This window comes from Mustela lutreola, chromosome 8 (genome assembly GCF_030435805.1).
Source record: "Mustela lutreola isolate mMusLut2 chromosome 8, mMusLut2.pri, whole genome shotgun sequence".
In the NCBI taxonomy this organism is placed as follows: Eukaryota; Metazoa; Chordata; class Mammalia; order Carnivora; family Mustelidae; genus Mustela; species Mustela lutreola.
The window spans coordinates 48,423,587-48,444,643 of NC_081297.1; the positions used below are offsets into that span (position 1 = coordinate 48,423,587).

At 57.8% G+C, this 21,057-nt stretch overlaps 3 protein-coding genes across 10 annotated transcripts in view; 2 read left to right on the top strand and 1 right to left on the bottom strand.

Moving 5' to 3' along the window:
• Window positions 1-349, top strand: part of NCAPD2 (non-SMC condensin I complex subunit D2) — a 29,849-nt gene extending 29,500 nt beyond the window's left edge. For all 3 annotated transcript variants that reach the window (XM_059184608.1, XM_059184609.1, XM_059184610.1), the window contains one exon: window positions 12-349. In XM_059184608.1, coding sequence (XP_059040591.1) covers window positions 12-97 — 86 coding nt within the window. In that variant the 3' untranslated portion in view covers window positions 98-349. The remainder of the gene's footprint in view (window positions 1-11) is intronic.
• A 2,613-nt stretch (window positions 350-2,962) lies between these two features.
• Window positions 2,963-7,375, top strand: GAPDH (glyceraldehyde-3-phosphate dehydrogenase). The gene is made up of 11 exons (XM_059184619.1): window positions 2,963-2,980; window positions 3,258-3,298; window positions 5,041-5,140; window positions 5,232-5,338; window positions 5,453-5,543; window positions 5,676-5,791; window positions 5,891-5,972; window positions 6,364-6,515; window positions 6,618-6,696; window positions 6,799-6,980; window positions 7,098-7,375. The coding sequence occupies exons 2-11, from the start codon at window positions 3,276-3,278 to the stop codon at window positions 7,165-7,167; spliced, it is 1,002 nt and encodes a 333-aa protein (XP_059040602.1). The 5' UTR covers window positions 2,963-2,980; window positions 3,258-3,275; the 3' UTR covers window positions 7,168-7,375.
• An 857-nt stretch (window positions 7,376-8,232) lies between these two features.
• On the bottom strand, window positions 8,233-20,669 carry IFFO1 (intermediate filament family orphan 1). 6 transcript variants are annotated; one of them, XM_059184613.1, is made up of 9 exons: window positions 19,835-20,668; window positions 15,840-15,900; window positions 15,599-15,694; window positions 14,788-14,928; window positions 13,668-13,849; window positions 13,390-13,510; window positions 13,015-13,110; window positions 10,205-10,335; window positions 8,233-9,289 (listed from the first exon to the last, which is right to left on the bottom strand). In XM_059184613.1, the coding sequence occupies exons 1-9, from the start codon at window positions 20,605-20,607 to the stop codon at window positions 9,187-9,189; spliced, it is 1,704 nt and encodes a 567-aa protein (XP_059040596.1). In that variant the 5' UTR covers window positions 20,608-20,668; the 3' UTR covers window positions 8,233-9,186. The 6 variants fall into 6 exon arrangements, with proteins under 6 accessions (XP_059040596.1, XP_059040597.1, XP_059040601.1 ...); XM_059184614.1 differs by having other exon boundaries at window positions 8,234-9,289; window positions 13,015-13,107; XM_059184616.1 differs by having other exon boundaries at window positions 8,235-9,289; window positions 13,015-13,107; window positions 13,668-13,825.
• Between the last annotated feature and the right edge of the window lie 388 nt (window positions 20,670-21,057).

Sequence of the window (21,057 nt, forward strand, 5' to 3'; positions counted from 1 at the left end):
CCTCTGAGTAGAGCCTTCAGCAGAGATGACAGAAGATGAGACACCCAAGAAGACTACACCCATCCGCCGAGCACCTCCTCGAAGGCACAGGACCTAAGAGGTCATCTTGCCTGTTTTTATCCCTGCTGGGAAGCTTGTCTTGCTGGGTGACCTAGAAGTCCGTTGCTCTTGTAAAATACTTGTTTGCCTGTCATCTTGTCTTTTTTAACATTTAATGGTCTTTATAATGTAAAGCATTTTTCTTAAACTAGCCCAACTGAACTGAATTGAGCTGCTTTCACCGGATTGTATGTCTCCCAGTCTCCTCATTTCCTAGTGAATAAATATTTTTATATACTTTTAGACTTTCCTAGGCTTGTCTGTTTCATCTTTCATGTTAGTCCAGATGCAAGAGGCAGGGAGAGGATTATCAATTCAGAAAGAGGAGCCCAAAAGTCCTGGGGCCTATCTCAAGATCTGATAAACTCCATGCTTACCCTGGTGCCTCATCTTCCCGTTCTTGACCTCCCCACACTGCACAAGTGACAGGATTGCTGCACGGTGGCGAAGCACGGAGAGTTTAGTCTCCAGGTAGACGGGCTCCACTTGGGGGCGGTTTTGCCCTCCCGGGGCCATTTGGCAATGCCTAGAGATTTTTTTGTCATCACAACCTAGATGGGAGGGATGCTCCCTATCGGCATCTAGTGGGGAGAGACCAAGGCTTTTGCTAAATACCGCACAGTAGAAGACAGACCCCACAACAGAATGATTCAGCCCAAAGCATCAGTCAGTGGTTCCAAGGTAGAGAACCCTTCTCTAGACCCCGGGCTGGTCTGCGTGCTCCCCTCCCCCATTTGTGCTCCCCGAGCCTGTCTCTGGGACAGGGGACTGACCTGGTCTCAGGGTTGATGGAAGGTCAGCTCCCCCCCACCATCTGTGCAGACTGCCTACCAAGGCATCACTTTACTGTTCTAGGGTCTGTGGGAAGTCAGCCACATGCGGACACTGCTTTAGCTTGCCCACACCCTCAGCTCCCCAGGTCTGCTCTGCTGAGTCACCTGGACCATTAGGCAGTGAGCCTGCTCTCATGACAACACTGGTGTCTTTGCTGCCATGACAACAGCAGGCTGCATGGGTAATGCTCCATGGGCACCGAGCTCCCTTTTTGGTAGAAGACAGTAATGATAAAGAACGAGTGTGCAGCAAAAGGGAAGATGGGACCTCAGACACATTCTAGGTAGTGTGGGAGCATCGAGTCCAGGGAAAGGGTTAATGGTGCTGGCTGAGCTAGGGCAGAATAGAAGGGTTAGCAGCTGAGTCCCTACCCCAGGCCCCACCAGACCACCTGTGGTGCTTCCCGCCTCCTATCACCATTAGGTGCTTTCTGGCCCTGCTCTTGGGGTTCGTGAAAAGCCTGGGAACCAACCATGCACATGGCTGCCAGACAGACACAGACTTGGCTCTGGGGCCCCAAGGAGGGAGGGCAATCCTGGAAGGGTAGGGACTGCGCGGGGCGGGGGGGGGGGGGGGGTTGCAGTCGGGGTGCAGGAGAGCCTACTCTCTGCCTTTTAAGCAAAGGTTATCACCAGGCCGGGCTAAACTTAGCCACAGGCTCTTCAGCTAGAAAAGGGGGCTGGTCTCAGGTTACGCTGGGCCAGCAAAGAGGCCCCTGGATCCCCAGCCCCCAGCACCTGCTGATGGGACTTGTCCCTTCCACCCCAATCCCCTCTAAACCCTCAAGCCTTCTGAACGCAGCCTTTCTTCCGTCCAAAGCTGGCAAACCCCGGCGCAGCGGGCCCCAGATGGGGAAGGAGAAGGGATCCCTCCCTCGACCTCGCGTGGGGCTGAGGGCCGGTTCCCACCACGTGCCCAAGACGTCCCAAATTTATCCCTCTTCTGGACTCCTCACCCTTCCCCCAACATCCCGGAGCGCGGGGCTGGGTAGGGGCGTCCCTAGCTCTGGGGCTGGCCGGCACGTCCCAGGATGGGGAGGGACTTCCGCCCTCACGTCCCACTCTCCGGCCGGGGCTGGAAGCGGTGAAAGGGGCACTCTCTCCTGGCTCTGGCTGCACAGCACTCAGGTCTCCCAGGAGCGATTTTGTGGGAGGCCTTCGGCCTCGCGTCCTCCCCCTCTGGCCCAGCCCCGCCTCGGGGAGAGGAACTGGTGCACACAGGGCCTGGTTTGTCCGCCCCAATTACCAGCCCTCCCGGCTGCCCGAGCTTGCGGGACAGCGTGACCTTCAGCGCAGAAACCGCCCCCACTCCTCAGCCATCTCCCGAGCCCTAGTTCTTCTCCAGGACCCCACTGCCCAGTGCCAGTCCAGGCCCCCGGCCCAAGGAGGCCGGGAGCCAGGGCCCGGGGAGGGGGCGGTGGGGGCTGGGCAGAGCCCGGCAGGAGGCGGGCTGACCCCTCCCGGGCCTTTTCCTCTGCGGTTCCCCCGCCACTACCGAAGAGCCTGGAGAAGTTCCTCAGCCTTCCCGCCTCAGCCTCTGAAAGAAAGGGGAGGGGGGTGGCCGCGCACAACCGCGAGGGGTCCCGGCTCCGGCTCCAATTCCCCATCCCACCAGCTCCCGAAGCCCTCCCGTTTCATCTGTGAAGCAACTTTAACGGCTCTGGCTCCCGGAGGGCTTCCGTTGTCACCAGGAGCCTGATCCTTGGGTCCACAGTCTCCTGCATGCCCTCGAGTGCCATTTGCAATCACCTCCTCCACTGAGCTGGTCTCTGTCCCCTCCCCCACTCCGTCCCTAGCCCATACGCTAGGTGCGTGCACACTGGAAGAAGCAGGCGGGTCCAAAAATTCGGGCCCGGCTACTCCCGGCTTTACGGGTGCACGTAGCTCAGGCCTCCGCGCCCTTGGGTCCCGACTGGGCGAGCCGGCGAGAGGCGGGGCCCGCGCCCCCACGCTCCGCCCAGGCACTATAAATTTGGACTGCAGCCTCCTCTGATGCTCTCTGCTCTTCCCCGTTCAACAGACAGCCGCATCTTCAGGTGCAGTGCCAGGTAAAGCTCGGCAAAGCCAGACAGAGAGGGACCTCGAGAGGCCGGGGCACGGCTCCGAAGGGGACCAGGGGCGCTCGCGGACCCGGGCAGGGCTGCGCGGCCGCTGGTCGGGCGTGCCCGGCCGGACCTCTGCATTGCAGGGGCGGGAGGACGGACGTGCCCAGGCGCGGGCTGGGAATGGAGGCCGGGGGGTGGGGGGAGGGGAGGGCAGGGCAGTGGCCGGACTGCAGCCCCCGTCCGCCCCGACTCTCTAATGCTCGCCTTCCTCTCCCCGCAGCCGCGTGCCCGAGACACGATGGTGAAGGTCGGAGTGAACGGGTGAGTTAGGGGATGGGGCAGGGTGCGGCCCCGGGCGAGCGGGTAGAGGACGTGGGTGCGGTGGTCCTACCCCCCCACCACACCCGCAAGGAGAACTCAAGGTCGGCGCTCTGACCTGGCGGAGGTTCCGGCCCCAGAGGGCCTCGTGGCCCCCACCCCATTCCCGGCCGTGGCGCCTCCTGCAATGCCACCCCTGCGGGTTCGAGCGGTCCGCCGCTGTCCCGGCTTAAGAGCCATTCCCTAATCCCCCAGTCCCGGCTTCTTTCTTTGCTTTCGCGCCCTGCGGGGTCACGTGCCGGGGAGGCGCCCCTCCCCCACCAGCCTCTTCCCTCCCCACCCCCCACTTCGCGCGCGCGGCCGGGGGCTCCCGGGGCTCGCTTAGCTGGGTGCGCAGCCCTCGCTTAGCTGGGTGCGCAGCCCGTCGGGAGGGCTCGTTTGCGGTAACCTTGCCGCCATGTTGCAACGGGGAAGGAAGTGAAGGAACCACCGTTAGGAAATCTCCCGTAGCTCCTCACTGTTCCTCCTTCCTCGCCTATGACTAAACCTCCGAGGCCTGCCTCGCTGGGGTGGAGTCGCCTCTATCCCGTCGGCCAGGTGAGGCAAAGCTTCCCGCAGCCTCGCTCTCGAAAGAGCCTGACTTGAGAACCTGATCACATCCCTTAAGCTGCCAACCAAATTTCCCTCGGGGATGCTCTTCCTAGATGATCCTCTGATGAATCAGAAACGTGGGTTCAGGGGAGTTCTGTCTTGTTATTTTTTTTTTTCTTTCTCAGGAGAGGTGTGGTAGCTGCAGCTTAGTGCCATGTTGGGGGAGCTGAGTCATGGGTAGATAGAAATTTTCCACCACAAAATGGCTCCTGTGGCAGCAGCCCCTTACATCTCACTGGCTCTCTTCGAAGCTCTTTCCTTCCTTCGATGCCTAGAGCTGACCCAGCCCTAAAAGGCAAGGCTATAAAGGTCACTGGGAGGATTAGGTGTCGGTGAGCCTTGGGAATCCTGCCCTTCTCCCTATTCCATCTTCCAGAAATCAGATCCCCACTCCACTCTAATCTAGGGTTAAATATAGCTGCCTGACCTTTCTGCAGTTCCCGCCTGATCTTCTACTCTCTTACTTCTCACTGCCCACCACCACCACATACACACACCTGTTGCTTCTGCTCCTAATTTCTAGAAGAGGGCTTGCAAGGACAGACATGTTAGCAAACTGGACTCCTGAGATTAGGGGGTTGGGAAGTACCCTTTTTCCCCCTCCTCTTTCCTTTTTGGAGGAAGGGATGTGCTTTCCTTGTCCAGTTAATTTCTGACCTTTACTCTTGCCCTTTGAGCTTGGTGATGCTAAGTGTGCAAGTCTTTGCTGCCCAGAGGGTGTTTCCTGAAGCTGGGCCAGACCAGTGCAAGCATTGTCAGGGCACAGATAGTGGGGGTGATAAGTGCCACGTGCCCAGACTGTGGGAGTGGCCAGACCATGCCCTGAGCTGCTGTTTCTCCTGGTGGGACTGGTAGACACTGGGAGTTGGGCAAGCGTTTGAACCTAATCACCTCTTGGGAAGGCTTCACTTATTGGCCATGCTGTCCTGGCAGGGTTGCACAGGATAAAATTAGATTTCTTGGGACTAATAGTGGCAGGGAAGTGCCATTTTCTCACCCCCGGAAGGGGATGAGTTGGCCTCAGACTGTTTTCATGCCCAGGAGGCTTTTCTCTTCTGCCCCACTCATTCCTTCCCGCCCCTTGTCTTTCTCAGATTTGGCCGTATTGGGCGCCTGGTCACCAGGGCTGCTTTTAACTCTGGTAAAGTGGATATTGTCGCCATCAATGACCCTTTCATTGATCTCAACTACATGGTGAGTGCTGCCCCTGCAGCCGTGCTAGGGAGCAGAGCCCCACTGAAGCAGAGCCCCTCACTGCCCCCTCCCCCTTTCCCCATCCCTCCAGGTCTACATGTTCCAGTATGATTCTACCCACGGTAAATTCAACGGCACAGTCAAGGCTGAGAACGGGAAGCTTGTCATCAATGGGAAGTCCATCTCCATCTTCCAGGAGTAAGTGTGGAGGAGAAACAGGAAACTGGCTCTGAGGGAGGTACTAGGATGGGGTGACCACCTTGGGTACATGGTATGTCACATCCCTAAATTTGGCGTCGTCTTACCTTATAGGCGAGATCCCGCCAACATCAAATGGGGCGATGCTGGTGCTGAGTATGTTGTGGAGTCCACTGGGGTCTTCACCACCATGGAGAAGGCTGGGGTGAGTGCCAAGGAGAGTAAAGGTGGGAGGGTGTTGACCCTGGGCTCTGGTGTAGGTGTAGTGGGAAGAATGGGGACTGGGGGCTTAGACCAGGAAAGGAGGGCCTGGCTTACAAGAACTTCTCCACTGCAGGCTCACTTGAAGGGCGGGGCCAAGAGAGTCATCATCTCTGCTCCTTCTGCTGATGCCCCCATGTTCGTGATGGGTGTGAACCATGAGAAGTATGACAACTCCCTCAAGATTGTCAGGTGAGCATGGCAGAGGGCAGAGGAGTGGAGAAGTGGTCTAGTAATACTGTGTATCACAGGATGGATCTGCTTGGCCTTGACCTACCTCCCTCTTTTCAGCAATGCCTCCTGTACCACCAACTGCTTGGCTCCTCTGGCCAAGGTCATCCATGACAACTTTGGCATTGTGGAGGGACTCATGGTATGAATGATGGGGAAAGTGCCCCATGCCCATTGACTTCTCATCCTGGACTGCATATTTCTGCTTAGAACATGGTCCTGGGGGGCGCCTGGGTGGCTCAGTGGGTTAAGCCACTGCTTTCGGCTCAGGTCATGATCTCAGAGTTCCCTCCCTCTCTCTCTCTCTCTGCCTGCCTGCCTCTCCATCTACTTGTGATTTCTCTCTGTCGAATAAATAAATAATCTTAAAAAAAAAAAAAAAAAAAAAGAACATGATCCTGGGCTGGGGGTAGCCACAGGGGTTTCAAGGTCAGGTGACTCTGTCCCTTAATTCTTCCCAAGGGTGGGTGACATGAGTACTGTGTAGGCCCTCACTCCTGCCACCTCCCCCACCCCCCCCACCCTGTTTCCAGACCACCGTCCATGCCATCACTGCCACCCAGAAGACTGTGGACGGCCCCTCTGGGAAGCTGTGGCGTGACGGCCGAGGGGCTGCCCAGAACATCATCCCTGCTTCCACTGGTGCGGCCAAGGCTGTAGGCAAGGTCATCCCTGAGCTGAATGGGTAAGGTGCCTTGCTGCTTTTCTACCCTAGGGACTTGGTGAGGGGGGTGGTGCAGTGCAGAGGCAGAGGAATGGTGCTGAGCCCGTTTCCCCTTGTCTGTAGGAAGCTCACTGGCATGGCCTTCCGTGTCCCCACCCCCAACGTGTCTGTTGTGGATCTGACCTGCCGCCTGGAGAAAGCTGTAAGTGTGGGTTGGAAGAGGTGGCAGGCTAGGGATTGGGGGTGGTGGGGGGAGAATAGCAAGATTGGAACTTGGATAAACCTCTCATTTTTACCTTGTTAGGCCAAATATGATGACATCAAGAAGGTGGTGAAGCAGGCATCAGAGGGCCCCCTTAAGGGCATCCTGGGGTATACTGAGGACCAGGTTGTCTCCTGCGACTTCAACAGTGACACCCACTCCTCTACCTTCGATGCTGGGGCTGGCATTGCTCTCAATGACCACTTTGTCAAGCTCATTTCCTGGTTTGTGGGGTGCCGTGGGGGGGTGACGGTTGGAGCAACACCTAGAAAAATGACTAGAGTCTGGCGCCCTCTGGTGCCCAGTGTGGGGAAATAGCCTTTCACTCCTTGATCTTCCAGGTATGACAATGAATTTGGCTACAGCAACCGGGTGGTGGACCTTATGGTCCACATGGCCTCCAAGGAATAAGAGCCCCCTGAACCACCAGCCCCAGCCAGAGCAAGAGGAAGAGAGAGGCCCTCAGCTGCTGGGGAATCCCTGCCCCAACTTATCCCCTAAAACACTGAGAATCTCCCAATCTCCACTGTTTCCATCCCAGACCCCCTGAAGAAGGGGAGGGGCTTGGGGAGCCCTACCTTGTCATGTACCATCAATAAAGTATACTGTACCCAGCCAACTCCTTGGGCGTTTTAGCTTTTTCCAGTGTCTGGGATAAAGGGAGCTATGCTGAGTGCCAAAAGAAATCAATCTTGCTGACAGTACCCAGGGACGGCCTAGCACACTCCAACCAGGTGTGAACTCTGCCAGAGGTCTTAGGCCTAACAGGAGCATCCCTCCCAAAGGTATAAGCACTGCATTCACTTCCAAGGGCCATTGGTCTTGGCTTTGGCTCAGTATCCCTCCAAGGCCCATAGGTGCTGCATGACTGAGATGTGATCCCTTTAGAGGGCAGGTGGTCTTGTCGCCAGATGACCTGGTGCCTCTGTCTGAAAGGTGTTCTGTTTGTAGCCAACTGAAGGGTAACCTTGGCACAGGAAGTCAGGGCTTTGGAATTGGCCTAGCAAGTTGGTTACCAGGCCACTCTGGGGCAGAGCCCTAGTAATGTGGAGGACAGCTGAGTGCCAGGGGGCAAACTCCACTCTGCCTCCCAGCTGTGAGGTCTGGCCTAAGTTTCTTGCTTTATGTGCCCTAGTTATTCCCATCTGTAAAATGATAGGCCAGTGCCCAGCCCCTCCAGGTCCTCTAGGAGGATTCTGTTTGGTCAGCTGTGTAAGCACTGTGTACTCAATGATCAGGAAAATGAGGTGAACCTCCACCTCTAGGACTTAAGAGGGGGTGTGAAGGGGATTAGTGCTGTCCTGCAGGGGAAGCTTGGGGCAGAAGCACAGGCTACCCCATATATAAGACTCAATTTACATACAACCTCCTAGGCCTGGCCTTTCACCTGCTTGTGTGAGGGGAAGAAAAGCAGGGCGCAGCTCCCAGAACGGATTGTGTACCTACCGCCAGAAAGTGCTTAAAACAGGGACACAAAAGTGTTCAATAAATACTCTCCAGTTTGATTATTATTAAAGATTACATTCCAATGTCCGCTCGGCAGTCAGGCTGACACCTAGTTTCTAACAAGCTTTTCCAAGTCTGGGACATCTCAGCCTGTTGTTCTCAGTGTGTGACCAAGAGGGAGACAGCACATCTTCAGCTGATACTGGAAGAGACTGAGACCCTGAGTGCACACGCACATGTAGCTTCACTTTTTTCTCTGCCACTCAGTGCTGACTGGGAAACGAGCATGGGCTTCTGTCTCCCTCCATGATGCTGCACCAGTCAGCTCCAGAAGCCACCCAGCTCAGGGTGGGGGCACTGAGACCCCTGAAGGCAGCACTGTCCTGGGGAAAGGGTCGCAGCCAGGGCACTGCCATCCACAGGCAAATGGCCCTGAGCACTTGGAGGGAGGAGGGAGCGCGCCCTGCCCATTCTGTCCTTCCACCTGCAGGGCGGAGCGAGGCCCTCTCCCACACACAGCCTGGGTTCCACAAGCCATGCAATGTCCAGCCTCATCCACCTCATACCAGTGCCTGGGCCAGTTAGCACCAGTACAGAATCAGACCGTAAACGGGCTTGAGGCCACAGAACTGGAAGGAAGATCTGACAATCACATTCCTTACTCAGAGGAGAAAGTAAGGGGCCACGATCACTGGCAGCATTTTAGAGATGAGAAAGTAGCAGACACCCACACATGAAGGCAGGAGAGCCCCTGCTGTGGGGGATGTTGCCTGGGACGGTCCAGCTAAACCTTGCTCCAGACACCTTAGAAACCTGGAGGCCAAGGCTAAAGGCAGGAAGCCCAAGGGAGGAGTGCCCCAGTCCCCAGGGGCAAGGCTTGGTGCAGTGGGACGGATAATATTCCCCTCTGTGAAACCCCCACCCCTCCCCTCGGTGAGTTCCCAGCAGGGTGGGGCCCTAGGGCTCCAAGCTGGAGGTAGGTCCCTATCTCATGGAGCTATCAGATGAGACATCACGATCGGAGTCCTCAGCCTCGCTTGGCGGCGGCGGGTCGCTAAGCGGGACCGCAGTGAAAGCAGGAGACTTTCTAGAAAAAAACACCAGCTGTCACCTTGGGGCAGGCAGGAATCCTGACGAGGCTGGCTAGCATTCCTCTCTCCCTTGGCCTCATTCTTGGGCAGGCTGGTGAACACCATCTCTGATGAGGACAGGTGGGTCACAGAGGTGAGGATGGAGGCAGGGTGAGGGAAGCAGGGAAGGGGAGGGAAAGCTCTTGCACCCCACCATGATGGGGGATATGGTCCCTGTCTTTATCCTGGGGACTCTGGGAGGCTCAGAGTTCAAAAATATCTCAGATCACAGGGGCACACCTAGGTGGCTCAGTCACTTAAGCATCTGACCTTGATCAGGTCAGGATCCCTGGGTCCTGGGAGTCTGCTTCTCCCCCTCCCGCTGGCCCTCCCCCCACTCATGCTTTCTCTCTCTCTCTCAAATAAACAACATCTAAAAAAAAAAGATCTCATACCACAGTATGAGAGATGTTGCCTGAGTCCCAACTGCACAGGCCAACTGCATAAAGCTTGCCCCAGCTTTATGTCCATCTGTAGTATTTTGGGGACTTTTAAAAATTTACTTCTTTGTAGAGGCAGAACGTACACAGGGCCAAATGCACAAACTATGGCCCTGACTTTAGATACAAATCCGCCACCACACCTTTTCTGTTCCTCGGCAGTTCTGAGCTGCTTCTGACCAGGGAACCCCCGAGGCTGGTGGTACTAGGAGATTTGGGCCATCCAGCCATGAACAGACACACACCCATCACCCCACTGCTGAGGGACAGAAGGCCAGGGGGCCAGGCCGGACATGCAGGGTGCCCCTCCCAAGAGCCCCACGTCCAGATGGGACTGACCCTCAGGCTGTTCAGGACCAACCCACCACATTCCCTCCCTGCATGGGCCCCTGGTGGAAGACATGGTGGAAGACCTCCAGGGCTGGTCCTCACCGGTCTCCCGACTGCGTGATGAGCCGGCGGCAGGTCTCCATCTGCACGTCCAGTCCCCGCTTCATGCTGCACATCTCCATGTACTCATGCAAGTGCCGGTTCATGTCATTCTTGGCCGTGGCCAGCTCCAGCTGTGGCGGGGAGGGGAAGGGCCCTGCAAGTCAGCAGGGCCCCGGCCTGTACCCCTAGGAGGCGAACATGCCAAGAACACTGCGGGGGGAGGGGAGGGGGTCCCGGGCGCCCATGGGCAAGGCCTCAGATTTAAAAATCAGTCTTCCCAGCAGGAGGGGACCGCCTGTACTGTCATTACATCTAGCTTTCCTGGGCATCTTTGCCTGCAGAGGAAGGCACGGGTCTCTGTCACAGGCCTGCCTTCTTGCAACTGATCCTCCCTGATGACAGGAACCAAAGTGCGGGCAGGACAGAGAGCCCGGGGCAGCTGTCCACACAGCCTGGCTCCCTCCCTGGGCTTCCTGCGTGGCCCTGTGCACCACTGCACCCCGTCTGTCTCCCTCACTCATTCGGGTGCTTCTGGAAGGCCGGCCATGGCTTATTCATCTCTGCCTGCACAGGCCCAGCACCACGCTGGGTGACTTAGAGAACTTCTTGACAAGCCTCGTGTCACAAAGGAGGAGACCTGCCTGAGTGGCTCAAAGAGGGTCGATCCTCCTCAGAGGGCTCTCTGGGCTCTCATCTCTCCTGTGAGCCATTCGCAGCATTTCACTGAAAGGCTGTGGCCACACCCAGTGCCCCAATGGTTAGATGTACCCCGATTCAAGAAAGGTTCCATGGTGAAAGTGTGGGCTCAGAGATCAAGGAAGAAACGGCCTCCCTGGCAAAGGTAGGGCTGAGAGGCAGGGCGAAGGCGGGAAAGATCTGGGCCAGAGACAATCTTGGTCTCTCTTTGTTTTGGGTACAAAGGACAGGGGGCCAAACAGAGAGGCTGAATAAAACTTCTGGGCGGTGATCTGCTTGACTGCCCCAAAGCAAAGATAAAGGGTAGGAAACTCCCCGTGAATAATCCGAACTGGAAAGAGGAAACCACCCAGAACTAATCCAAACTGGACAGGGAGAGGATGGGAACTCAGAGAAAGAAGTAAAGGGGTCACAAGGCCCACCAGAAGAGATGGTGGCGCCTGTGGGGCAGGAGCCCTAGTGGGCACAGCTCACACAACAGCCAGGGTTCCAGAGCCAGGCCATGAGGGCGGGTCATGCGACTGCTCCGTCAGGAAGACAATAGAGGTCACTCACCCGCTCTTGTGAGGGCTGGCCACTGCCACCACCCCAGCTTCTCCAGCTAAGGAGAGCAGGAGGGGAAGGGGCCAGCTGCCAGAGCCCGTCACCGGCAAGGACAAAAAAGACAGAAATGAAGCAAGTATATTCTACCCAAAGACAAGGCTAGGACCGCCACCAGTTTCCTCTACACATGTGTATGGGTCCCCTTCACACGTGAGGGAAGGGAGCCACCACAAGCCAGGAGGCACCCAAGAGCCTCCACCGAAACCCCCAGCCTCGCTGTGAGACTGGAGGGCAGGCCAGGGCTTCAGCTCAAGAGACTGGAAGGAGGCAGGATGGCAGGAATTCCCTCCCACCTTCCATGAGTCACCAGGGCCAGCAGCATACCCAAAGCCCCCTGTTAGCTCTCAACACCTCTCCCAAAGCCATCCTCCTGCAGGACAAGAGGGAGCCTGCCAGATGGGTGTCCTGAGTGGACAGAAAGTGGCTCTCCCCTTACCCTCCTCCGTGGGGAGCAGACACCTGGCTGCTGCCTTTAAAACTCAGCCCTCAGGCGCCTGGGTGGCTCAGTGGGTTGGGCTGCTGCCTTCAGCTCAGGTCATGATCTCAGAGTCCTGGGATCGAGTCCCGCATCGGGCTCTCTGCTCAGCGGGGAGCCTGCTTCCCTCTCTCTCTCTCTCTGCCTGCCTCTCCATCTACTTGTGATTTCTCTCTGTCAAATAAATAAATAAAATATTTTTTAAAAAATAATAATAATAAAATAAATAAATAAAACTCAGCCCGTCTGCCTGTGCAAGAAACAAAAGCAAGTTCAGCTTCAAGGAGCAGGACCAAGTGATGTGTGTTGGGAGAACGCGCAAGTAGGAAAATCACCTGTCGGTCCCTTCTCAAAATGCCAGCAGTGTGAGAGCAGCAAGGGCATAAATAGGCCACGGGGGCTTAAAGAGAGGCCAAGAGTTTCAGAAGCCCAGGGGCCTCTTCCCCATGCCAGGGTGCTCAGGGCTCCAGGAAGGGCTCTCTCCAGGAGTGGGAGGCTGCTGAAAACAACATCCTGCCCCACCGCCCTGCAGCTGCCACAAAGCCGCCCTTGGGCCCGCACATCTAGCTCCAGCTTAGAGCCCTAGTTTCCCTTCCCCACTAGGGAAGATTCCTCCAGGCTAGGGAAGGACCACAGAGGTTGCTCCGTCAGGTGAAGGGCTGAGCTGAAGAAACAGCAGAGTTCGAGTCCACTCAGTGGCCTCTGCTATGGCCCTCACAGTAGGAAAACTAATAAGCACTATAGCGCCAGGCAGAAAGCCTCCCAGGCTGACAGCCCCTGCCCTCAGCTCCTTGCGGGCCTCATTTCCTCCGATCTTCAGACAAGCCTGTGAGCAGGCAGGATCGACAAATGAAGAAACAGGCTCAGAGGGTGCAAGCAGCCCATGAGCAGTTGCAAGTGACAGGGCTGAGACTGGAACCCAAATCTGCCTGCCGGCCCCCCGCGCAGAGCGAGGTCTTAAGGCCCCTCCCCCACAAGAGAAAGTGTCTGGGGTCCCCCCAATCCCCGGTCGCAGCTTCAGACATCCCAGCCTTACCTCTATCTGGTCAATGGTTTCCTGATATTCCTTCTCCCGGGTTTTGAACAGGGACTCCGTATCTTTAATCACCTTCTCCAAACTGTCTTCCTGCTGCTGGAGCAAAAAGGAAAGCAAGGACGGGGAGGCCAGTGGGGAGGGTGGGATGGGGGCATCGCACAGGGCCAAGGTGGGGAAGAGAGAGAGTCCTGTTAAAGGAAGCTGGAGACAGCCCAGAGAAAGGAGAAAGGACGAGGGGAGACGCAGGCAGAGGATGAAGGCCACAGAGGGGAAGCAGCAAGGAGTGCAGGGAGCAGAGGGGAGGGAGGGCACAGGCGGCCAGCTGGGGGTCTGGGCAGGGCTGGCAGGGGCCCTGAGGCTGGGAGGGGCCGTTACCTCTCCCTGTGCCTCTGCGGCTGCCATGGCATAACCTGAGAAATCCTCCCAAAGCAGCAGGGTCTCCTCAGTCTCCTCCCAAGTCAGGCTGTCACAGTCGTCCTCAAAATCATACTCCCTCCTAGAGACAGGGAGCCCGCCGTCAAGGAGGGCAGGGGCTTTTCTTCGGGCAGCAGCAGGCCGCTGTCAGGGCGTTGGGCAGGGCACGGGGTGGGGGTGCCTCCGGCCTCGGGGCAGGGGTGCCGCTGAGGGGCGGGCCTGCGGGACTCAGGACTCACAGCTGGCTGAGCATGCGCTGCATCTCCTCGTTGATGCTGAGGGCTGTGCTCTCCTCCTCATCCCCATCGGGCTGGCGGGGCCCGTCACTCTCCGACAGGGAGGTGTCCTCCTCGATGGCAGCCTTGCGCTCCCGCTTCCGCCCCCCCATGGATGGGACCTTAATGGGAGACAAGTGCAGAGACTACAGAGACGAGGCCGGGTGCGTGAGGAGAAGGGCAGGTGGGCAGGTGGGCGCCGGCGGTGGGGGGGGGTGGGGGGGGAGGGAGAAGCGTGAATCAGCGGGAGGGCAGAGTAGACAGAGAGAGAAGACACAGTTACAACGACGGGAACAGACACCGGAGTTACCGAGAGACAGGCAGACACACACGGATGGGGGCAGGGCTGCAGACTGAGAAGGAAGAAAAAGGAGAAACAGAGAAAATAGGGCAGTAAGATCAGGAAAGAAATGGCCCGGGGCAACCACATCAGATGTGCAAAATGGCTACAGAGGATTTATTTTCTTAAAAAAAAAAAGAAAAAAGAAAAAAAAGTCCTTTCTAATGAAATGACCAAACTGAAAGGAAGGTTTTGGGCTGCAAGGAGGAGGCGTATACAAAGGAAAGTCTGAATCACACATCCAGATCTGCAAAGTCGGAGAAGGGGCAGAAAGAAATGAAGCAAAGGGGAAAGAGCAAGGAGAACAGAGACAGGAGTAAAAATCTGGGCCCAAAAGCCCAGTGGGCCAAAACTGAAGGCCAAAGGCCTAGGTGACTTAGAAACTGGGACTGGGACATTAAAAAGCCTGCATGAGAGCAAAACTAACCAGCTTCTTCTGTGGAGAAAGCAAGAGAAGATGAAAGGAAGAGAGGAGAGGAGGCGGACAGAGGAGAGAGAGGGGGAGGGGAGAGATGGCGTTAGAGACGGTTTCGAACCTTCTCTTCAGAGGCTGTTTCTTGCCCCCCAGCCTAGTCCCACTGAGGGGCCCCGGTGCCAGGGTGAGGCCCCCAAGAAGGAGGGGCCGGCGCTGACCCGGGGGGCAGGGGCAAGGGGGCTCTGGGCCGGCGCCCCTCCCGTGAGGAGCTGAGGCACTGGGCAGGTGCCACAGGGGCCGGGGGCCTGGGAGCAGCCCCGTCCCCTCACCTGGAACATCTTGATCATATCCTCGCAGTTGCGTTGCTGAGCCACGTCACACAGTTTGGCGGTGATGTCGATGCGGCGACAGATGTCCATATCCACCTTCATGGCCTTTTCTTGGATCTTCGTGTCCAGCTCAGACAGGTTCTGCCCAGGGAACGCAGGGCGCGGTAAGACAAGGCCCAGTGAGAGCCTCAGCCTTCATGTCACACACTGCTGCTGTGTGTCACTCTTCCTGGATGCCCTCCCCACAGCATTCCCATGCTGCACAGGCCACGGGCTCCCTGGTCGGAGGGGGAGCCCTGGAGTGCATGGCCCAGAACCTGCAGGGGCTCCACCCAGAACTTATGCTTCCAGAGAGAGAGCCCATTGGGAGCTCCAAGAGTGGAGGAAGTAGTGCACGAAGAAGAATGGCTACCACTTATTCAGCACGAAGTCAGGGCCAGCACGCCCCTAAGTGCATTCTCATCTCTGGACTTGCCCTGCAAGGTACACACCCTTATGACCCCATTCCACAGAGAAGGGGGACAGAGCAGAGCAGTGACAGAATGCAGAAAGCCCCCCCTGCAGGCCGGTGGCAGAGTGGGGATCTGGGTCCTTAACTGCAGCTTAGGGCCTCCAGGAACGACGAAGGCCATACTGCCCCCTGCACAGGACACCGACACCAAAGCTTCGGTTCCTGCCTTTCCTCTTGAACAGGTTATGGGGGTGGGGGAGCAGCGCGGCGTGGTGGGTGAGGGCTGTGGCCAGGAGAGCCACAGGCCCAGACCAGAAAGGCCTGCTCTGCCGGTGCCAGGCATGAGGGGGCCGCACTCACGTTGCTCATGAGCCCCTTGAAGACCACGAGCTCAGCCTTCAGCTGCTCCACCTTCATGGCCAGCTCCTCCTGACAGGCATCAGCCTCCTGGGCTTCCTGCAGTCAGAGAGAAAGCCCCATGAGTGAGCCATGCCGCCCATGCGGGGGGCAGGTAAGGACACAGAAGGGCCAGGAGAGGACTGGGCCGGGGGCCAGTGACAGGGTGCGGGGACACGGCAGGGACGGCGGGGGAAGCCCTCACCTCCTGGAGCTCGTTCACTCGCTCCTGCAGCTGTACCCGTACAGTGTACTCCTCTTCCCACCTGGCAGACATGGGGGACAGAGAGGGAGCCTAGGTGTGGAGTCCTGCACTGCCCCACCCCTGCGGCTCCCTGCGCACCCCCCACCGCCACTCCCACTTAGGGCTCTCTCTCTCTAGCTCTGCTGCCCTCGGTGTACAGGAGCCGTGGGCAGGACTAGCCGGCCGGCTGCAGCTGTCGGGTGGCTCCACACTTCCTGGCACGCCAGCTGTCTTCCTGGAACCTCCGGGCCACGCCCCAGGAGTCGTACTTAAGAGCAACCACAGCACCTGTCCCACTTGGGCTCTGGCTCAGCCAGCTGCCCAGCTGGCCTCCTCCCCTCTCGTGCCTGCGCCAGACCCCCAGGCCCGCTGGCCCAGCCCCCCACCTTTGGGGGCCCAGATCCGGTCTCCCGCCTCCTGCCCGCTCCAGCCCAGGGCTCCTCTAGCCCGCTGCCCTGCTGCTTGTGGTGCCATTTCACTGGGGAGAAGCAGCTGCAGGACACACGCCACAGCAACAAGGCTGGTCAAGAGCCTGATAGGGGACACTCGAAGTCTGTCCCCTGTCGAAGGTCCAGAAACTGCTCCCCCCAACCCGGAGCCCCTGTACAGGAGCCCTGGAGAGGAGACGGGCCTGGCCCTGAACCATGAAAGCAGTGGAAAGCAGGAGCCTGCGGGGTCCCAGGCACCTAAATACCGAGGGCGAGGGCAATCAGAGTAGGAAAAAGAGCCTCATTCATCCGCTGGGTGGGAACTAGCAGCGGCATCCCCTATGCTCCAGGATTCTGAAACTAGGAGCACAAGCAGCTAAGAGGACCCCCTGACTACCCCCTTGCTATGCAAGGCCAGGGCTTCCACTAGACAGGAGTCCACAGCAAGCCAGTGCACAGGTCATGGTGCAGCAGAGGCAGAAGGGCCGTGCTGGAGTGGAACGCTGCAGGAGGACTCAAGACTCAGGGCCTGGGCTGGCAGAACTTCTCAGACCCCACTCAGACAGCCTATCACCTCCTGCCACTTCTTCCAGGCTCAGAAAGGAGGGCACGGTACCATGAGACACACTGCAGGATCAGAAAGGTGGCCAGAAGCCACAGAGAGAACGGCAAGAAAATGAAAGCCTGACGGAGCAGATTCTGCAGACGTGGGACTCTATCCTCCCTGCCCCACCTCCATCTCTCCCCTGCCTCGCCCTCTTCTCCCCACTGGGCTCTGCCCACAGCCTCTTCCCTCCAAGCCCTCCTGCTCCTCACTGGGCTCTGCACTGCAGTGCTCCTAATAATAACTCCCCAACGTCACCCACTGCCCCTCCCGCCTGGGCAAGGGAGAGACAGCCGGTTCAGCCACTACCCGGCCAGCCTGCCATGCAGCCCAGCTTCCCGGACTCTTTGCTCTCTGCTCCCCACCCCCATCCCTGCTGCCCCCACGTCCTTCCTCCTTTTGCTCTGGTATTCTCCCTCTGATGGTCAGGGCCGGTGAGAGGTCCCAGAAGCATCAAGTAAAACAGTTTCACAGTTCGGACATATTTATCTTTCCTGGGCCTGTGGTTTCTTCATTGACAACCTGAAGCCATGGGACGCAGTGCCGTCATACCCTGAGTCCGTAAGCCCCTGGAGGAAGCAAGCCTGGCAAGGGGACAGCGACCCTGGGCAAGATGCATTGGGAAGGGCAGAAAGCAGCAAATTCCAGTAGAAATTTAAGTAAGGAAGTTAGGGGCGGATTGAGATGAACAAAAATATTACAGTGTTTTAAAAAAATCTGAAAATAAATTGCCTGGAAGCTTACTAGAATTCTTTAAGATTTATTTATTTATTTTTAGTAATCTCTACACCCAACGTGGGACTCGAAATCACAACCCTGAGATCAAAAGTCACATACTCTCCTGACTGAGGCAGCCTGGCACCCCTGGAAGCTTACTAGAACTCTATTGTTTTGCAGCCAGACTTTCCCACAAACAGGTTCCTTCTGACCTCCATTCCAATCTGGTCTCACTTTCAAGGTTCCCTTGACGGGGTAGAATTTGAGCAATTTCCATGTGTTCTACCTTCACTAAAGACCTCCCTCCTATATAAATGGTACCCTCGAGCAAAGTGAGGAAGCAGGGGCCATTCCCACACTGGAAGCCAGAGGCCAGGATGAAGGATGAAGCGGTCCACCCAAGGTGGCACACAGCAGGGGAGCTGAGAACAGAACCCAGGAAGCCTCAGCTCCTTCCCAGTTCAGTGCTCAGGCTATACCCATGCCTTCCGGGCCACAGACAGGAGCTACGGTATTTTCAAGGGAACAGAACGAGGGCACAGGATCTGGGGTGGAAGAATGAGGAACCGCCAGTGTCACGTACCACACACCTCTAGCTGCGGGGCCCTCTGCACAGCAGCGTGCTGCAGAGTGATGAGCTCACCAGTCCCCAAGGAATAACTCTCTGCTGCCCTGGACGGCTGGACCAAGGACAAACACTCTTTCAGTTAAAGAAAAACAAATACCCGAGAACAGCAGCTGTTTCTATGGTTAGGCATTCCAGAACTGTCTGTGTTCAGCCACTGACCATTGTTAATTAACTCCTGCAGGGACAGGGGCTGGGGCAGGGACTGGGGCAGGCTGGTTCTGGGGGCAGGTGAATGATGGCTTTAGAACTGAGACTCCCAAAGCACTTATAACGTGGGCTACGTATGACGAAGGAAGCCAGCATGAAGAAAGACTCAGCGTCAGAAAGTATGCTTATCTGCAATCTGCTAGACTCTGGCTGGTTACAGCTCCCTGAAGGCTGCCCCCAGACCCAGGGCTAAGCTCCCGGAACATTCAGCCAAGCCCCAGCTGACACACCAGTATCTGCCACACAAGCCTGCCCACAAGGGGTCAGAGGAGCCAATGAAGAGGTTAAACCTGATGGCTCCCAAAATAAAGCCTCCTCCAGACCTGTCATCTTCCTCCTCAACCACGGCATCCAGGCAGAGGGCTAGCTGTGCTCGTGCTTCTTCCTAATGGCCTGGGTTCTCAGGCCTCTAAGGATATACAGCCAGCACCAGCATCACGTCCCTTCTCCTGGGACCTGGCTGCCCTGCCAGTCCCCCGAAGAAAGCGAAATCCTCATCCTGGGTCAGCACCGGGCCTGCCCCCAGCTGCCTTATACTCACAGGGTGTGTCCAGATTCTCAACTTTTCCGCGCACTCGGTTCCTCTGCTGGCTTCACTCACATTTCGTCATCCTTTGGCTCCTTCCACTTTCACAGATCCGCCGCACCACCCCCCCTGCAGCTTCCACAAGCCCTATGAGGACCAGCAATCCCTTCCCCTTTCCCTAGGGAATTCCTTTCCCCTTATCTCTTTACTTTTCTTTTTCTGACTTACTCTAAGCAATGTTCCGAGGTCCCAGAGCCCTTCCTGTGGAACTGGAGTAGGCACCCAGTTTCCATCAGCATCACCTTGGGAAACCCAGAGCAACAGCAGGATCGCCCACTGGGAGATGCAGCACACCCCCACCCTTCTAATTTCACTTAGACTCCCAAGTGAAAGCTATATCCTGATCTCTTACTTTTGATCTGTATGCGGCATCTATCACAAAACTGCTCTGAGGGCTGAGCTGGGAGAGGCTAAGTAGTACCCCAGATGTCTACCCAGAGGTAGATGTGAGTCCCTTTCACACGGCACACAACCCCACGGTGAACCCAGCCATCCAAACACTGCAGCCTAGATGAGACAGAAAAGCCACAAGAAAAATATGTATGCCCCACAGTACGCAGCTCTGAGGATCCTTCTTCCGGTCACCAGTGCGACTTCTGCATTCCCTGTGGATTCCGGACTTCCAGTACCCAATGCCGTCTGTCTACTTCCAAGCTCCTCCTAACACAGCAGGAACTTTACTCTCATCTTACTCCTCCCTATCTCCTCTCCCGGCCCCACACCTGGTCCCGGCCCCATGTGTGTGCCATGACACTGAGCCCCGTCCCCACCTTCCCGGTCCCCTACCTCCGCTTGTACTCGTCCCGCTCGCGCTTCACTTTAGCCAGGACGTTGTAGAGCGCGCGGATCTCGGGGGTGATGGTGTCGATCTGGACGCCCACCCCGTCGGGATGCACCCACGACAGGCCAGGCCCTTGCACCAGCGTGGGCTCCAGTCCCGGCCCCAGCCGGCGGGCGTGAGAGAAGGACCAGATGGTGCCGGGCATGAAGCGGGCAGACGAGGAGTAGGAGGTGGAGGTAGAAGTGGAGGGCGACGAGTGGCAGGCCGCGGAGGGCACGAGGGGGCTGGCTGGCGAGCGCGCGGGCGACCCCAGCACCCGCGCCGAAGGGGTGCAGACGGCGGCGGGCCGGGCGCTCAGGGGCAGCCCCAGGGGCCGGATGGGGCTGACGAAGCCGGTCTGCACGGCCTGGTCGCGGCGAGCCAGGCCCCGCCGGCCCTGCTTACCCTCCTCCAGCGCCTGCTGCAGCTGCTTCTCCAGCAGCCGGTTGCGGCGCTCCAGCTCGTGCACTTTGGCCAGGAAGCAGCGGAACCGGAGGTTCAGGGTCTTGAGCACGTTGATGTTGGAGCCCAGGTCGTTGCGGAGAGCCATGGCGGCCGGGGGCGCCGGGCCCGGGCCAGGCGGCGAGTAGGCAGCCGGGCCGGGCGGGGCGAGTGGCGCTGGGGACACGTCCCCTCCCCCGGCGAAGTGGTCGCCTCCCAGAGGGTCCCCCAGCGGCCCGGCCAGGCCCTGCTGCTCCTGCTGTAGGAGAAAGAGGTTGGGGCCGAATAACGGATTCATGGCTGCGTCTTCTGCCGGGAGACAGGGACCGCTACAGAAGCAGGGATGGAGGGCGAGGGAGAAGAGCCAATAAAGCGCCAGGAGGACGCGAGGGGAACCAATCAGATGGCCCGGCGGAAGGGGCAGAGGTCAGGAGGCGGGGCGGGGCAGAGAGGAAGCCAATTAAAGGTTCAGTTGGAGGCCGGCACCTGGACCTTTCCGGGTCTGAGGCTGAGCGGACCCGGTCCATGCTCCCAAACCAGGGTGACAGAAATAAAGTCCAGGTCCTTCAGTATTCCATGGGTTCTGGTGGCAGGATGCCCATCCTCTCTACACCGCTACTGCCCTCCTGTGGTCCCCAGAGTCCAAACACCCTAAGCTCCGACTCCAGGACTCTCCAAGACTCTCCCGCCCTGGACCCTGAGGAGACCAAGGGAGCCCAAGAGCCTGAAATGGATTTCTCAGGATACC

Excerpts from the sequence above, each read along its gene's own strand:
- GAPDH (XM_059184619.1), top strand. The coding sequence starts at position 3,276 with ATGGTGAAGGTCGGAGTGAACGG. Across the intron at positions 5,544-5,675 it reads CCACCATGGAGAAGGCTGGG|GCTCACTTGAAGGGCGGGGC; the intron begins GTGAGTGCCAAG and ends TCTCCACTGCAG. Across the intron at positions 5,792-5,890 it reads AACTCCCTCAAGATTGTCAG|CAATGCCTCCTGTACCACCA; the intron begins GTGAGCATGGCA and ends CCCTCTTTTCAG.
- IFFO1 (XM_059184613.1), bottom strand. The coding sequence starts at position 20,607 with ATGAATCCGTTATTCGGCCCCAACCTCTTTCTCCTACAGCAGGAGCAG. Across the intron at positions 15,695-15,839 it reads GAGTGAACGAGCTCCAGGAG|GAAGCCCAGGAGGCTGATGC; the intron begins GTGAGGGCTTCC and ends CTCTGACTGCAG. Across the intron at positions 13,850-14,787 it reads ATATGATCAAGATGTTCCAG|TCTCTGCACTTGTCTCCCAT; the intron begins GTGAGGGGACGG and ends TCGTCTCTGTAG.